Source organism: Oncorhynchus masou, chromosome 6, assembly GCF_036934945.1.
Source record: "Oncorhynchus masou masou isolate Uvic2021 chromosome 6, UVic_Omas_1.1, whole genome shotgun sequence".
NCBI classification, from domain to species: domain Eukaryota; kingdom Metazoa; phylum Chordata; class Actinopteri; order Salmoniformes; family Salmonidae; genus Oncorhynchus; species Oncorhynchus masou.
Window position 1 is genome coordinate 34,841,316 of NC_088217.1, and position 18,206 is coordinate 34,859,521.

Genomic DNA, 18,206 nt, shown 5'->3' on the forward strand with positions numbered 1-18,206 from the left:
TATAACATAACATAACTGGTGCTATAAAATCACTAACATACTGGTGCTAAGGAATTGAAATCAGCACTCAAGAGATGCACATAAAACAATCTTGATCTTGTTTTTTTTGCCTTACTGTATCCTATATTCTACATCATTGTGTGGTGTTTGTTGTTGTTTACTGTACCTTTGTTGAAATCAGTCATAGTAGTGAGGGAACAGCAAGAGTGGCAGCCACTGTGCACTGACCTCAACAACAGAGGCATTATCAGCACTCAATCATCATCCCACTGCCTCTGCACTTCCTGGGTGGCGAGCATCCACAATCAGACTTGAAGAGACGGATTCTGACCTGACGCCTGATCTCTCCTGAAAGTGTTTTTGTGTAACACGGTCAGCCACATGACTAGAGCTACGGTGGCTGGTGACCTTGCAGTGAGTGCATAGTTTCACATATCAGAGGCAAGAAGTGGCGGCTCATAAATTGTTACTGTACTACTGCTTTGTAAAACCCTTTCACTATAATGGAATAAAATAAATGTTTTTTTTTTACTACAACTTCAGCTTGGAGTGATTTTATTGTGATGAGTTTGTTTGTTGGCACTACGGATCAATCTGCCCTGTTGAGCTGGTTGTCATGGACTCAAACAAACAGGCATTGTAGTCAAAGATCCTTGATCAACATTAATATCTTCCAGATACACAACTGTTCCCTCATTTTCAAATCCACATGATTGATGCATGTGCATTCAACCCTATACATAATCCTATAGTTATCAATAATGCACTTCGATATGTGCTATTTCTAGTTTGTTACAAGTATACTGAAAAAAATAAGACGCAACATGTAAAGTGTTGGTCCCATGAGCTGAAATAAAAGATCCAAGAAAATGTCCATACACACAAAAAGCTTATTTCTCTCAAATTGGGCACACATTTGTTTACATCCATGTTACTGAGCATTTCCCCTTTGCCAAGAGAATCCGTCCACCTGATAGTTGTGGCATATCAAGGATCTGATTAAACAGCATGATCATTACACAGGTGCACCTTGTGCTGGGTACAATAAAAGGCCACTAAAATGTAGTTTTATCACACAAACACAATGCCACAGATGTCTCAAGTTCTGAGGGAGTGTGCAATTGGCATGCTGACTGCAAAAACCAGAGCTGTTGCCAAATAATTAAATGTTAATTTCTCTACCATAATCTGCCTCCAACATTGTTTTAGAGAATTTGGCAGTACATCCAACTGGCCTCACAACTGCAGACCACATGCAACCCAGGACCTCCACATCCAGCTTCTTCACCTGCAGGATCGTCTGAGGAGGGGGATGGGGGGTGCTGAGGATTATTTCTGTCTGTAATAAAGCTTTTTTTGTGGGGAAAACTCATTCTGATTGACTGGGCTTGGCTCCCAAGTGGGTGGGCCTACGCCCTTCCAAGGCTGTGCACCTGCCCAGTCATGTGAAATCCATAGATTAAGACCCAATGAATTTAGTACAATTGACTGATTTCCTTCTATGAACTGTTACCCAGTAAAATCTTTGAAATTGTTGCATTAATATTTTGTTCAGTACACACACATCTAAAATCACAAACAGTACACACATACAATGCATAAATATTTAATCTCATGTCTATATATCAGTCTATATATCATGTGATCTACATATAATAGTGTCCATCTATTAGTCCAGGTAAACTAGTTGGGTCAATCTCAACCAAATACTAGCAAGATGGACGGCACAGTAGTTTCTTCATAGGACTGATCAATTTGTTGCCGAGTGCTCAAACAGTGACTCAGACTGTTCTCCCATTGTATGCTGGTGTGTGTGGAAGGGAACCCTGGTCAACTGTATATTCTGGCAGAGATGAGGATCTCATTCCTCTGTTGTACTGGATGACACTTTTATCACCCACAGTCTCCTCCCGTGGTGTCGCTGACTTTCTCCCTGAGTAAGAGGAGAGGCGTGTGTCAAGATAGAGGAGCTGATGATGTGATACTGGTTCTGGAGCTGTTTGTGGGCTGTAGTACCCATGGAGGGACACAGGGAGCGCTGCTCAGTGCTCAGTTCCCCCCAGATATGAGGGAGGTGGGTAGAGAGGGCTGTCTACGACTCATCTCCTGCTGTAGCTGCTCCTTCAGAGTGGACACCTGTGGGACGGACAGAGAGGGTCAGGGACTGACACACAGACATTCATGGTTTGTCTTCTTGCCCTTTAACCTTGTGCGTGTACATACCTGCTCCTCCAGGCCTTTGACACGGTGGCGGTGGGCTCTGTCCCGTGCAGCCAGAATCCTTTCCAACTCCCTCTGGGCGACCCTCAGCTTCTCCGCCTCACGCAGCACCTCATCATGCTGGAGGACAGAGCTCTCACTCTCATTGTGGGACTGCTCCATCTCAGCCAGCTGGGCCTGGATACACAGAGAGACATAGAAACAGATAGAGAGGAGTGTTAATCACTGGGCCACAGAAACACCAAGTCAGAGGTTCTAGGTGCTAACAAGAGGTATGTCAACAATACATGGCATAGTAGTTCAGGGATACAGAATAAAAAATATGCCTGGGCTGATTATGTCTATATCCGCCTGCAAATACAGGTCTAGTAAAGATCCAGTGTTACAGACATCTATATAGGTCTGTTAATACAGCACTAGTAAAGGTCTGTTAATACAGGTCTAGTAAAGATCCAGTGTTACAGACATCTATATAGGTCTGTTAATACAGGACTAGTAAAGGTCTGTTAACACAGGACTAGTAAAGGTCTGTTAATACAGGACTAGTAAAGGTCTGTTAATACAGGACTAGTAAAGGTCTGTTAATACAGGTCTAGTAAAGATCCAGTGTTACAGACATCTATATAGGTCTGTTAATACACTAGTAAAGGTCTGTTAATACAGGACTAGTAAAGGTCTGTTAATACAGGTCTAGTAAAGATCCAGTGTTACAGACATCTATATAGGTCTGTTAATACAGCACTAGTAAAGGTCTGTTAACACAGGTCTAGTAAAGGTCTGTTAATACAGGTCTAGTAAAGATCCAGTGTTACAGACATCTATATAGGTCTGTTAATACAGCACTAGTAAAGGTCTGTTAATACAGGACTAGTAAAGGTCTGTTAATACAGGACTAGTAAAGGTCTGTTAATACAGGACTAGTAAAGGTCTGTTAATACAGGACTAGTAAAGGTCTGTTAATACAGGACTAGTAAAGGTCTGTTAATACAGGACTAGTAAAGGTCTGTTAATACAGGACTAGTAAAGGTCTGTTAATACAGGACTAGTAAAGATCCAGTGTTACAGACATCTATATAGGTCTGTTAATACAGGACTAGTAAAGGTCTGTTAACACAGGACTAGTAAAGGTCTGTTAATACAGGACTAGTAAAGGTCTGTTAATACAGGACTAGTAAAGGTCTGTTAATACAGGTCTAGTAAAGATCCAGTGTTACAGACATCTATATAGGTCTGTTAATACAGCACTAGTAAAGGTCTGTTAATACAGCACTAGTAAAGGTCTGTTAATACAGGTCTAGTAAAGATCCAGTGTTACAGACATCTATATAGGTCTGTTAATACAGCACTAGTAAAGGTCTGTTAATACAGCACTAGTAAAGGTCTGTTAATACAGGTCTAGTAAAGATCCAGTGTTACAGACATCTATATAGGTCTGTTAATACAGGACTAGTAAAGGTCTGTTAATACAGGACTAGTAAAGGTCTGTTAATACAGGTCTAGTAAAGATCCAGTGTTACAGACATCTATATAGGTCTGTTAATACAGCACTAGTAAAGGTCTGTTAATACAGGACTAGTAAAGGTCTGTTAACACAGGACTAGTAAAGGTCTGTTAATACAGGACTAGTAAAGGTCTGTTAATACAGGACTAGTAAAGGTCTGTTAATACAGGACTAGTAAAGGTCTGTTAATACAGGACTAGTAAAGGTCTGTTAATACAGGACTAGTAAAGGTCTGTTAATACAGGACTAGTAAAGGTCTGTTAATACAGAACTAGTAAAGGTCTGTTAATACAGGACTAGTAAAGGTCTGTTAATACAGGACTAGTAAAGGTCTGTTAATACAGGACTAGTAAAGGACTAGTAAAGGTCTGTTAATACAGGACTAGTAAAGGTCTGTTAATACAGGACTAGTAAAGGTCTGTTAACACAGGACTAGTAAAGGTCTGTTAATACAGGACTAGTAAAGGTCTGTTAATACAGGACTAGTAAAGGTCTGTTAATACAGAACTAGTAAAGGTCTGTTAATACAGGACTAGTAAAGGTCTGTTAACACAGGACTAGTAAAGGTCTGTTAATACAGGACTAGTAAAGGTCTGTTAATACAGGACTAGTAAAGGTCTGTTAATACAGGACTAGTAAAGGTCTGTTAATACAGGACTAGTAAAGGTCTGTTAATACAGGACTAGTAAAGGTCTGTTAATACAGGACTAGTAAAGGTCTGTTAACACAGGACTAGTAAAGGTCTGTTAATACAGGACTAGTAAAGGTCTGTTAATACAGGACTAGTAAAGGTCTGTTAATACAGAACTAGTAAAGGTCTGTTAACACAGAACTAGTAAAGGTCTGTTAACACAGGACTAGTAAAGGTCTGTTAATACAGGACTAGTAAAGGTCTGTTAACACAGGACTAGTAAAGGTCTGTTAACACAGGACTAGTAAAGGTCTGTTAATACAGGACTAGCAGAGGTCTGTTAATACAGGACTAGTAAAGGTCTGTTAACTAGTAAAGGTCTGTTAATACAGGACTAGTAAAGGTCTGTTAATACAGGACTAGTAAAGGTCTGTTAATACAGGACTAGTAAAGGTCTGTTAACACAGGACTAGTAAAGGTCTGTTAATACAGGACTAGTAAAGGTCTGTTAATACAGGACTAGTAAAGGTCTGTTAATACAGGACTAGTAAAGGTCTGTTAATACAGGACTAGTAAAGGTCTGTTAATACAGGACTAGTAAAGGTCTGTTAATACAGGACTAGTAAAGGTCTGTTAATACAGGACTAGTAAAGGTCTGTTAATACAGGACTAGTAAAGGTCTGTTAATACAGGACTAGCAGAGGTCTGTTAATACAGGACTAGTAAAGGTCTGTTAATACAGGACTAGTAAAGGTCTGTTAACACAGGACTAGTAAAGGTCTGTTAATACAGGACTAGTAAAGGTCCAGTGTTACAGACGAGTATATAGGTCTATTAATACAGGACTAGTAAAGGTCTGTTAATACAGGACTAGTAAAGGTCTGTTAATACAGGACTAGTAAAGGTCTGTTAATACAGGACTAGTAAAGATCTGTTAATACAGGACTAGTAAAGGTCCAGTGTTACAGACGAGTATATAGGTCTATTAATACAGGACTAGTAAAGGTCTGTTAATACAGGACTAGTAAAGGTCTATTAATACAGGACTAGTAAAGGTCTGTTAATACAGGACTAGAAAAGGTCTGTCAATACAGAACTAGTAAAGGTCCGTTAATACAGGACTAGTAAAGGTCTGTTAATACAGGACTAGTAAAGGTCTGTTAATACAGGACTAGTAAAGGTCTGTTAATACAGGACTAGTAAAGGTCTGTTAATACAGGACTAGTAAAGGTCTGTTAATACAGGACTAGTAAAGGTCTGTTAATACAGGACTAGTAAAGGTCTGTTAATACAGGACTAGTAAAGGTCTGTTAATACAGAACTAGTAAAGGTCTGTCAATACAGAACTAGTAAAGGTCTGTTAATACAGGACTAGTAAAGGTCTATTAATACAGGACTAGTAAAGGTCTGTTAATACAGGACTAGTAAAGGTTTGTTAATACAGGACAAGTAAAGGTCTGTTAATACAGGACTAGTAAAGGTCTGTTAATACAGGACTAGTAAAGGTCTGTTAATACAGGACTAGCAGAGGTCTGTTAATACAGGACTAGTAGAGGTCTGTTAATACAGGACTAGTAAAGGTCTGTCAATACAGGACAAGTAAAGGTCTGTTAATACAGGACTAGTAAAGGTATGTTAATACAGGACTAGAAAAGGTCTGTTAATACAGGACTAGTAATACAGGACTAATAATATAGGACTAGTAAAGGTCTGTTAATACAGGACTAATAATATAGGACTAGTAAAGGTCTGTCAATACAGGACAATGTAACGGCTTTCTTCTACCTCCTTCTCTGACGAAGAGGTGGAATAAGGATCGGACCAAAATGCAACGTGGTTCGTTCGATACATCTTTAATTATGACGAAACACGAACAATACAAAACAACAAACGTCGAAAAACCGAAACAGCCCTGACTGGTGCAACAAACACAGAGACAGGAACAATCACCCACAAACACACAGTGAAACCCAGGATACCTAAATATGGTTCCCAATCAGAGACAACGATAATCACCTGACTCTGATTGAGAACCGCCTCAGGCAGCCATAGACTAATCTGTACACCCCACACAACCCCAAGACAAAACACACTACAAATAAACCCATGTCACACCCTGGCCTGACTCAATAAATTAATATAACATAATAAATATAGACCAGGGCGTGACAGAACCCCCCCCCCCCTAAGGTGCGGACTCCCGGACGCACATCAAAACAATAGGGAGGGTCCGGGTGGGCGCCTGTCCGTGGCGGCGGCTCCGGCTCGGGACGTGGAACCCACTCTATGAATGTCTTAGTCCCCCCCCTCGCGTCCTAGGATTGTCCACCTTCGCTGCAGACCATGGCCTAGTAGTCCTCACCCAGAACCCCACTGGACAGAGGGGCAGCTCGGGACAGAGGGGCAGCTCGGGACAGAGAGGCAGCTCGGGACAGAGGGGCAGCTCGGGACAGAGGGGCAGCTCGGGACAGAGGGGCAGCTCGGGACAGAGGAAGCCCAGCACTGAGAGGAAGCCCAGCACTGAGAGGAAGCCCAGCCAGGCAGTTGAATCCGGCAGATCCTGGCTGGCTGGCAGTTCTGGCAGATCCTGGCTGACTGGCGGATCTGGAAGAGTCTGGTTGACTAGCGGATCTAGAAGAGTCTGGTTGACTAGTGGATCTGGAAGAGTCTGGTTGACTAGCGGATCTGGAAGAGTCTGGTTGACTAGCGGATCTGAAAGAGTCTGGCTGACTGGCAGATCTGGAAGAGTCTGGCTGACTGGCAGATCTGGAAGAGTCTGGCTGACTGGCGGATCCTGGCAGACTGACGGCTGGCTGCTTCATGCTGACTGGCGGCTCTGGCTGCTCCATGCAGATTGACAGCTCTGGCTGCTTCTTGCAGATTGACAGCTCTGGCTGCTCCATGCAGACTAACAGCTCTGGCAGCTCCTTGCAGACTGGCAGCTCCTTGCAGACTGGCAGCTCCTTGCAGACTGGCAGCTCCTTGCAGACTGGTAGCTCCTTGCAGACTGGCAGCTCCTTGCAGACTGGCAGCTCCTTGCAGACTGGCAGCTCCATGCAGACTGGCAGCTCTGGCTGCTCCAAGCAGACTGACAGCTCTGGCTGCTCCATGCAGACTGGCAGCTCTGGCTGCTCCATGCAGACTGGCAGCTCTAGCTGCTCCATGCAGACTGGCAGCTCTGGCTGCTCCATGCAGACTGCCAGCTCTGGCTGCTCCATGCAGACTGGCAGCTCTGACTGCTCCATGCAGACTGGCAGCTCTGGCTGCTCCATGCAGACTGGCAGCTCTGGCTGTTCCATGCAGACTGGCAGCTCTGGCTGCTCCATGCAGACTGGCAGCTCTGGCTGCACTAAACAGGCAGGAGACACCGGCAACGCTGTAGAGGCGAGGCGCACTGTAGGCCTGATGCGTGGTGCTGGTACTGGTGGTACTGGGCCGAGGACACGCACAGGAAGCCTGGTGCGGGGAGCTGCCACCGGAGGGCTGGTGTGTGGAGGTGGCACAGGATGGGTTAGACCGTGAAGGCGCACTGGAAATCTTGAGAGCAGTGTTGGCACAGGACGTGCAAGGCTAGGGATGTGCACAGGAGGCCTGGTGCGTGAGGCTGGCACCAACTTCACCAGCCGACTAACACGCACCTCAGGACGAGTATGGAGCGCTGACCCAGGTGCCATTAAATCCCTGACACGTTCCGTCGGGCGAATTCCATGCAAAAAGCACCAACACAGCAACTCCATTATTTCTCTCTCCTCCAATTTCCCCCATTAACTCCTTCACAGTCTCTGCTTCGCTCACCTCCAACACCGGTTCTGGTCTCCTCCTTGGCTCCTCACGATAAACAGGGAGAGTGAGCTCAGGTCTGACTCCTGACTCTGCCACACTCTCCCTGAGCCCCCCCCAAGAAATGTTTGGGGCTGACTCTCGGGCTTCCATCCGCGTTGCCGTGCTGCCTCCCCATACCGGCGCTTCTCAGCTCTCTCCGCCTCCAGTTCTTCTTTGGGGCGGCGATATTCTCCAGGCTGATTCCAGGGTCCTTCTCCGAACAATTTCTCCTCCCAATTCCAGAAGTCCTGTGATCGCTGTTGCTGCCTTTGTTGCTTCTCCTGTGGCTCCTGCCCGTTGACACGTTGCTTGGTCCGTTTGTGGTGGGTGATTCTGTAACGGCTTTCTTCTACCTCCTTCTCTGACAAAGAGGTGGAATATGGATCGGACCAAAATTCAACGTGGTTCGTTCAATACATCTTTAATTATGACGAAACACGAACAATACAAACCAACAAACGCCGAAAAACCGAAACAGCCTTGACTGGTGCAACAAACACAGAGACAGGAACAATCACCCACAAACACACAGTGAAACCCAGGCTACCTAAATATGGTTCCCAATCAGAGACAACGATAATCACCTGACTCTGATTGAGAACCGCCTCAGGCAGCCACATATATAGGACTAGTAAAGGTCTGTCAATACAGGACAAGTAAAGGTATGTTAATACAGGACTAGTAAAGGTATGTTAATACAGGACTAGTAATACAGGACAAGTAACGGCCTGTTAATACAGGACGAGTAAATGTCTGTTAATACAGGACTAGTAAATGTCTGTCAATACAGGACTAGTAAATGTCTGTTAATACAGGACTAGTAAATGTCTGTTAATACAGGACTAGTAAAGGTCTGTTTATACAGGACTAGCAAAGGGCTGTTAATACAGGAGTAGTAAAGGTCTGTTAATACAGGACTAGTAAAGGGCTGTTAATACAGGACTAGTAAAGGTCTGTTAATACAGGACTAGCAAAGGGCTGTTAATACAGGAGTAGTAAAGGTCTGTTAATACAGGACTAGTAAAGGTCTGTTAATACAGGACTAGTAAATATCTGTAAAGGGCTGTTAATACAGGACTAGTAAAGGTATGTTAATACAGGACTAGTAGAGGTCTGTTAATACAGGACTAGTAAAGTGCTTTTAATACAGGACTAGTAAGGGGCTGTTAATACAGGACAAGTAAAGGTATGTTAATACAGGACTTGTAAAGGTCTGTTAATACAGGACTAGTAAAGTGCTTTTAATACAGGACTAGTAAAGGTCTGTTAATACAGGACTAGTAAAGGTCTGTTAATACATAACTAGTAAAGGTCTGTTAATACAGGACTAGTAAAGGTCTGTTAATACAGGACTAGTAAAGGTATGTTAATACAGGACTAGTAAAGGTATGTTAATACAGGACTAGTAAAGGTCTGTTAATACAGGACTAGTAAAGGTCTGTTAATACAGGAGTAGTAAAGGTCTGTTAATACAGGACAAGTAAAGGTCTGTTAATACAGGACTAGTAAAGGTCTGTTAATACAGGACTAGTAAAGGTCTGTTAATACAGGACTAGAAAAGGTCTGTTAATACAGGACTAGTAAAGGTCTGTTAATACAGGACTAGTAAAAGTCTATTAATACAGGACTAGTAAAGGTCCAGTGTTACAGACGTCTATATAGATCTGTTAATACAGGACTAGTACAGAACATTTTTAACTAAATGTATTTGAATATTCACCAACATTTGTATCTTGAGTCTGATAATTATCTGTACAAAAAAATTTAATCTGATAATACTTGATATATGTCTTCCAATTTCTTGAAATACTTTGCAAACACAACTTATTTCTATGTGAAAACTGAAACGGTCTATTCATTCCTTTTCCATTTTAGTAGCTGCTCTTATCTAGAGAAACTTAGCCGTGAGCGCATATATTTTCATACTTGTCCCCCGTGGGAATCGAACCCACAACACTAGCATTGCAAGCACCATGCTCTTGTCACATTGCAAACACCATGCTCTAGCTACATTGCAAGCACCATGCTCTTGCCACATTGCAAGCACCATGCTCTAGCCACATTGCAAGCACCATGCTCTCGCCACATTGCAAGCACCATGCTCTAGCCACATTGCAAGCACCATGCTCTAGCCACATTGCAAGCACCATGCTCTAGCCACATTGCAAGCACCATGCTCTCGCCACATTGCAAGCATCATGCTCTAGCCACGTTGCAAGCACCATGCTATAGCCACATTGCAAGCACCATGCTCTAGCCACATTGCAAGCACCATGCTCTCGCCACATTGCAAGCACCATGCTCTCGCCACATTGCAAGCACCATGCTCTAGCCACATTGCAAGCACCATGCTCTAGCCACATTGCAAGCACCATGCTCTAGCCACATTGCAAGCACCATGCTCTCGCCACATTGCAAGCATCATGCTCTAGCCACATTGCAAGCACCATGCTCTAGCCACATTGCAAGCACCATGCTCTATCCACATTGCAAGCACCATGCTCTCGCCACATTGCAAGCACCATGCTCTAGCCACATTGCAAGCACCATGCTCTAGCCACATTGCAAGCACCATGCTCTCGCCACATTGCAAGCACCATGCTCTAGCCACATTGCAAGCACTATGCTCTAGCCACATTGCAAGCACCATGCTCTAGCCACATTGCAAGCACCATGCTCTAGCCACATTGCAAGCACCATGCTCTAGCCACATTGCAAGCACCATGCTCTCGCCACATTGCAAGCACCATGCTCTAGCCACATTGCAAGCACCATGCTCTAGCCACATTGCAGGCACCATGCTCTAGCCACATTGCAAGCACTATGCTCTAGCCACATTGCAAGCACCATGCTCTAGCCACATTGCAAGCACCATGCTCTAGCCACATTGCAAGCACCATGCTCTAGCCACATTGCAAGCACCATGCTCTAGCCACATTGCAAGCACCATGCTCTAGCCACATTGCAAGCACCATGCTCTCGCCACATTGCAAGCACCATGCTCTAGCCACATTGCAAGCACCATGCTCTAGCCACATTGCAGGCACCATGCTCTAGCCACATTGCAAGCACCATGCTCTAGCCACATTGCAAGCACCATGCTCTAGCCACATTGCAAGCACCATGCTCTAGCCACATTGCAAGCACCATGCTCTCGCCACATTGCAAGCACCATGCTCTAGCCACATTGCAAGCACCATGCTCTAGCCACATTGCAGGCACCATGCTCTAGCCACATTGCAAGCACTATGCTCTAGCCACATTGCAAGCACCATGCTCTAGCCACATTGCAAGCACCATGCTCTAGCCACATTGCAAGCACCATGCTCTAGCCACATTGCAAGCACCATGCTCTAGCCACATTGCAAGCACCATGCTCTAGCCACATTGCAAGCACCATGCTCTAGCCACATTGCAAGCACCATGCTCTAGCCACATTGCAAGCACCATGCTCTAGCCACATTGCAAGCACCATGCTCTAGCCACATTGCAAGCACCATGCTCTAGCCACATCATCACAAACCAATTGATTTACTCCATTACTGTACTGTTATTCTTCATGGTGATTGATAGTCTACAGGTACAAACCTAGATGACCAGCCTATGTACAATACACTAATGTACATTTACATTGTGTAAAAGTGGTTTATAAGGAAGTTAAATTAATACTGCACAAAAAGTGGTTGTTTTCCATGTTATTTGATCAAGAAAAATCTGTAATTTGATGTGGATGTTTTGTGTCTTTGTTCATAACTTTGCAACGTTTGATGTAAATGTTTGAAGACAGTTTGGTTCTTTCTGTATTCCATTAGAATGACATCACAGAGAAAGGGACAGAGCAACAACTCTTACAAGTCCAACTATTTAACAAAGTCTGCACAGTAAAATACTATTTAACAGTGGCCTACTCGCTCGGCTACATCATGTCATTTATGTACAAAATGTATGTCAAGGATGATGTGCACCTTGTTATAAAACCTCAGTCGTAATAGACACCATCAGCGTCCAGACCAACGACTAACAAGCCAAACAATTCTGCTTAACTGCTCAACATTAGACATCTAACTAGCAGCAGATGCTTTTAGGTCCAGAGGGCCTGGGGCTTCAGCCATTTTGTAGTGATTCCAACTCACGCCTGCATGGGGTTTCATTTAGCTGGCTTTAAAGTGAACACGACCCCCGGAGCTCAGGGAATAACAGACAGGCTTTCTGGGAGGGTCAAACTAATGAAGATTGAAAGTACAATAATCTGCAACAAAAGCACCATCTCACCTGACTAACCCCCTCACTTATCTGTACAGAGAATTTCAGACAAACTACAAAGTAGAAATGATCCTGGTCTTATATTATAGCAATGACTAGACAAACACCGGACATTGAGACACTCGCCATAGAAAATGTTATTTTCTTTCTTACATCCACCAACTTCTCCTTTCACAAAGCAGCCAAATAAAACATGTGCACCAACATCAGCCAATCGCCTCAGTAAATGAGGGGTTTACTGGAGGTTGGGGAGGGGTTGATTTTTATCTTACAATCATATGCTTATGGGACTTGACTTTGATGAATGCTTTGCATTATCAAATTGAGTTTGACCCCAGTAAAATACTAATGTGTGTGCCTAGGAAAAAAGTAATGTAAATTATTGTTTCATTACCACATTGACCCACACAGAACCAACAACTAAATACAGTTCAAGTTAATAACTAACGCCTGACTCCATCATTAATTCTGCTAATTTAGCAGGGGAAATAAGATGACTCACATGTTGAGGAAACACTCAGCCACATCTCATGACAGTCACTGTCACCTTACTGCTACCCCCTGAAGTAAAGGTCACCTTTCTTTGCCTTTCTCTACAGTTTACATTCTCCCTACTAGTCCCTGCCCACCTGTAGCAGTGCTATCTGTCTCTGTGCGTTCTGCAGCTCCTGCTCGGCAGTGGTGAGGGAGCGATCCAGGAGGCCCTTCTCAGCAGACAGACGCATGCTACCCTCCTCAGTCTTCATCTTCTGACGCTCCACCTGACAAGAGACAGTCCCAAACGGTCACAATCACCTCAGTACCACTCAAAGGTTAGAGTCCATTTCATATTTAATTCAGTCAATTCCGCATTTTAATAGAAAATTAGATTTGGCATTTTAGTCACTTAGCAGACACTCTTATCCAGAGCGACTTACAATTAGTGAGTTCATCTCAAGATAGTGAGAAAACCACCTATTACAGTCGTAGGAAGTACATTTTCCCCTCAATAAAGTAGTTCAATTTTCCCTCAATAAAGTCAGTGCTAGTGTAACAGTATAGCTTCCGTCCCTCTCCTCGCCCCTACCTGGGCTCGAACCAGGGACCCTCTGCACACATCGACAACAGCCACCCTCGAAGCACCGTTACCCATCGCGCCACAAAAGCCACGGCCCTCGCAGAACAAGGGGAACAACTACTTCAAGGTCTCAGAGCGCGTGACGTCACCGATTGAAACGCTATTAGCGCGCACCACCGCTAACTAGCTAGCCATTTCACATCGGATACACTTGTAAGAAAAGACAAGTGCCGTGGGATTTATTTCAGATACACTTTGAAGAGGGAGGGTTTCAGACGTTTTTGAAAAATGAGTAGGGACTCCGCTGTCCTGACGTTAGGGGAAGCTCGACCCACCATTGGGGTGCCAGGACAGAAAATAGCCTTGACTGTGCTGAGTGGGAGTTGACCCCCTGTGGGGGGGGGGCGGGCCAAGAGACCAGAGGTGGCCGAACAGAGCACTCGGTTGGGGTGTAGGGTTTGAGCATAGCCTAAAGGTAGGAAGGGGCAGTTTGCCTTGCTGCTCCTTAGGCAAGCACCAAGGTTTTGAAGTGGATGCGAGCTTCAACTGGAAGCCAGTGGAGTGTCTTGCGGAGTGGGGTGACATGGGACAACTTGGGAAGGTTGAACACCAGGCAGGCTGCGGCATTCGGGATAAGTTGTAGTGGTTTGATGGCACAAGCGGGGAACCCAGCCAACAGTGAGTTGCAGTAGTCTACACGGGAGATGACAAGTACCTGGATTAGGACCTGCACCACTTCCTGTGTGAGGAAAGGTCGTACTTTACAGATATTGTAAAGCATGAATCTACAGGAGCGAGTCAATGCATTGATGATGTTTACAGAGAACGACAGGGGGGTGGGTGCAAGTCAATATTGGGAAGGTGTTCTTAATATTTCCAGACTCTGTGTATATTCCTGATGGCTGTTGTGTTTGGTGTTTATCTCACGGTCTTGTCTTCGTCTCACCTTGTCCAGTGTATTTCTCAATGCATTTTTGTCCTTCTCCAGGCGGACAGCCTGTCTCTCCGCATCTTTCTTCTCGGTCTCCAGCACGGCCACGGCCCTCTGCAGCCCCCGCAGCCTCTCCTCTGCAGCCGCTCTCTCTGCCTGGGCTGACTGGGCACCGTACTGGGCCTCTGTCAGACTGGTGGACCGTTGGCGCAGGGCCTACAGGACAGACAGGGTGAAGGAAAGCTACACAGATGAGAATCAGGCCTATGTCTCTTTCTCTCTCGCTCTTTTTCTCCATTTCAATTCTTCACATGCCCCCGCTATGTCTTTACCCCTATCCTCCAGGTAATGATTATGTATGGGTAAAAGTCTCTCTCACACACCTCCTGTGTGTGGGCCAGCTCTGCCTCCAGCTCTCCTCGTCTCAGCTCGCTCTGGGTCAGCTCAGTCTGAAGGCTCTGCACTTGCTCAGTGAGGGCCACCATGCCTCTCCTCCCCTCCGCCAGGGAGGCCCGCGCTACATCCACTCGTTGCTGAACACAGCAACACTCCATTCACTGCTCATTACAATTTGCTGTAATCCTATTTAAATTACAGGGATGAACCTTGACAACAAACACTTGAAATTCATCCCTACTGTCCCATCAATGGTTCCTCTCCGCCCACCTGTAGATGCCTGCGGTCCTGCTCGGCCAGCCCCAGGGTCTTCTGCAGTGCGACCAGGCACCCCTGGGTGGCGCTGTGGGCAGCCGTGGCCTCCTGGAGGCTCTGTGAAAGGTTCTGGGTCTTCTCTCTGAGACAGGCCTCTCCTTCATGGACTTTAGACAGAGCTTGGCTCAGCCTGTCCACCTCTCTCTGGAGCGACGTCACACGGCTCTCCCCCTCCGCCACCTGGGACAGATCCACAACACAGTGTGTATTAGTGCTTTGAGTGTGTATACGGTTTAAGTGTATTCCCATTTGATTCTGGTTAAATCTCAGCATAACCTGCCTCTATCAGGGATGTATCTGTTCATAGACATGTGGGTAAGAGTGTCCATCCAGTGTGCTACCTGTTTGAGTAGTACATCATGGCGCTCCTGGGTGGCCTGGCTCTCAGCCTCCCTGTCCCCGAGGCTCAGTTTGAGTCTATGCAGCTCCCCCTCCAGGCTGCGTCTCCCCAGCTCCACCCTGGTCCCCCGGGCCTCGGCAGTCTCCAGGGCCTCCTGCAGTCTCCTCCGCTCAGCCTCCAGACGCACCTCGCCCGCACGCTGCTTACTCAACTGGTCCTACAGGGAGGAGGGTGAGAAAGAGAAGGAGAGAGTGAGAAAGACAATGTGAGAGAGAAAGATCTGAAACTGGCAGTCACATGTCAAAGCCAGCCAGTCCATACAGATACAGTATGTGACAGTCTGACAGCAGAAAGGCTGCTTGTCTAATGAGAGGACTAGAGACTAGAGCAGCCATACTCAATGACTACATTGATTTTGTTGAGTCACTCAGGTACACATAAGACATGGCAAAGTGTAGAATTGCAGGAAATTTGCTTTAAAACGGCAAAAATGTTTCTCCACCAACAAGAGAGGTGTGAACAGTTTGGGGGTTGCATGGGTCACGATGTGGGGGTTTGTTACTAAGCCAAGTAATGACTATATCCATCAGGACCTATGCCATTTAGGGAATGTGTGTGACTGGACTTTCTCAAATAGTAGTTGAGTACCCCTGCTGTAGAGAGCTATAGAACTAGACATGAGGGGCAAACACAGACACTCCACAAACACTCTCACAGAGAGGCCAGACAGACATAAACACACAGCTGGCCACATCCCTCCCTCCTTCTCTCAACTCCCTCTAATGCTCAAATCCCCCCTCTTTTTCTAACCAGAGTTAACCCCTCTCTTTCCAGCAACAGAAAGCATTCACCTGACCATTTGATTTGGACCCTCTAACTATAATCATAAATTCTCTCTCATAAGCAGAGAGCACTTTTCTAGTGTTTCTTAGGGTTGTGTGAGGGCTGGACATATGGAGTTGCTTTGGCCAGAGATATGACATGAAGTTGTGTTTAATTACTCAGTGTTCTGTGGCATCTGTTGTTATGACAGTCACCGTCAGTTTTCTGCTCCCAGCTAATGCTCCCTGCAGGGTCACCATATGACAGTGTTGGCAGGTCAGAGTGCAGCAATGTGTTAGCAGACACAAGAATCCTAGTCAGAGAAGTTCTTCCACATACAGTAAGTATGTGTTTATGTGAGAGTATGTTTACTTCAGGTGTGTTTCAGTCTCTGCAATATGTGTACCTGTGTGTGTTTCCTCTCTGTCTCTGCAGTCTGCAGGGCTCTCTCCAGAACCTTGACTCTGTCAGTGAGGGCCCTCCTCTCCCTCTCTCCCCTCCTCACCGTCTCCTCCTGCTGCTGGAGCATGGCCTGGGTGGAGCTCAGACGCCCGTCAACACCACGCTTACCTGGACGGAAACACAGACAGTCACAACACTGGAGCATTCACAGACAAGGTCTATATGCCAATGTGTGGATAATGTGAGCCCTTCCTGGGTCATTGGATGGCTGTGAATGACTTCACTGTGTAAATTACTCTCTTGGCCCTCTTATGGTTCGTGTGTGTGCCCGTGTGCATGTGTGTGTGGCTCACCCTCCTGGCACTCCTGCAGTGTGTTGTGTAGCTGAGAAAGGTGGTTCTGGGCGGAGTCTCTCTCCCCCGTCATCTCCTCCAGCACACTCTGTAGCGCCCCCAACTGGCAGCGAGTCTCGTCCTGAAAACAACATGAAACACAGTTCAACAACCCCGTCATGCACTGACAGACCATTTCTATCATATAAATTCACATTTCAGAGATTTATTGTACAATTGTTTAGCACAGAGAAATCACTTAGTTTGAAGAAAAAGTCTTAATATATGTTAATATATGTGTCTGACGGAATGGTAAATAAAATGTCAAATCTATATGTTGATATGATACTGTTTGACATGCATCATGTCTACAGTACCCTCTCTCTCCGAGAGTCTCGGAGCTCCTGGAGGAAGTCTCTGAGCCCGCAGCACAGCGTCTCAGGGTCCAGCTCAGGCAGAGGCATGGAGAGGGGCGTGGCACCCCGTTCTGGGGAGATCTGCCTGGAGCAGCCCAACGTGTTGTCAGGGATCGAACCTCCAAAATCTGGAAGACAAAATTACAATCAGTGTAATTCCTCAAGTATAACTCCAATCCCATCAAGTATTCTACAGGACTTTGTTTGTCTCTGTAAATACAATACATTACAGTCTGCTTTCACACTGATGTTTGGCAAGCGTTCGCCCTCACCTTTAGGGGGCGACAGTGAGCAGCGTAGGGGCGAGAGGCTACGGTGACGTGTGATGCTGCTATGGGATGCTGCTGGGGAGCTCCCCCTGGGGCTCCTGCCCCAACTGGCACTGCTCCGGCCTCCCACTCCGATGCCCAGTGTACGGGTCAGCGCCGACTGCAGGCTGCCCAGGCGGAACTCCAGCTCCCTGCGTCCGGCCTCGGACCGGGCCAGCTCTGCCTCGGTGGCTGCCAGGCGGCCCTGGGCCTCGCTGAGCTGCAGGCTAGACAGGGTGAGGGAGTCCTGGGCTGTCTGGGCCCGCAGGGACAGGTTCCTGGCCTCATCTTGGAACTTCTTCTCACAGCCCCGGGCCTCCTGCAGCTGGGCCGTCAGCTCCCTCTCACAACCCCGACAGCCTGACTCTGACTCTGTCAAACGCCTCTGGAGGATGGACAGCTGGAGGGAGGAGAAAGAGAGGGGAGGGAGCAAAGAGGGAGGGATAGAGA

The 18,206-nt window shown here is 46.0% G+C and overlaps 1 protein-coding gene across 2 annotated transcripts in view; it reads right to left on the reverse strand.

Annotated features, from left to right (window-relative positions):
* Positions 1–538: 538 nt before the first annotated feature.
* The window catches only part of LOC135541983 (rootletin-like), a 31,933-nt gene continuing 14,265 nt past the window's right edge, over positions 539–18,206 (reverse strand). For both annotated transcript variants that reach the window (XM_064968524.1, XM_064968523.1), the window contains 11 exons: positions 17,721–18,156; positions 17,410–17,576; positions 17,054–17,174; positions 16,705–16,868; positions 15,478–15,693; positions 15,092–15,316; positions 14,809–14,958; positions 14,441–14,641; positions 13,067–13,198; positions 2,224–2,397; positions 539–2,136 (listed from right to left, as the gene is read on the reverse strand). In XM_064968524.1, the coding sequence (XP_064824596.1) occupies positions 2,050–2,136; positions 2,224–2,397; positions 13,067–13,198; positions 14,441–14,641; positions 14,809–14,958; positions 15,092–15,316; positions 15,478–15,693; positions 16,705–16,868; positions 17,054–17,174; positions 17,410–17,576; positions 17,721–18,156 (2,073 nt within the window). In that variant the 3' untranslated portion in view covers positions 539–2,049. The remainder of the gene's footprint in view (positions 2,137–2,223; positions 2,398–13,066; positions 13,199–14,440; positions 14,642–14,808; positions 14,959–15,091; positions 15,317–15,477; positions 15,694–16,704; positions 16,869–17,053; positions 17,175–17,409; positions 17,577–17,720; positions 18,157–18,206) is intronic.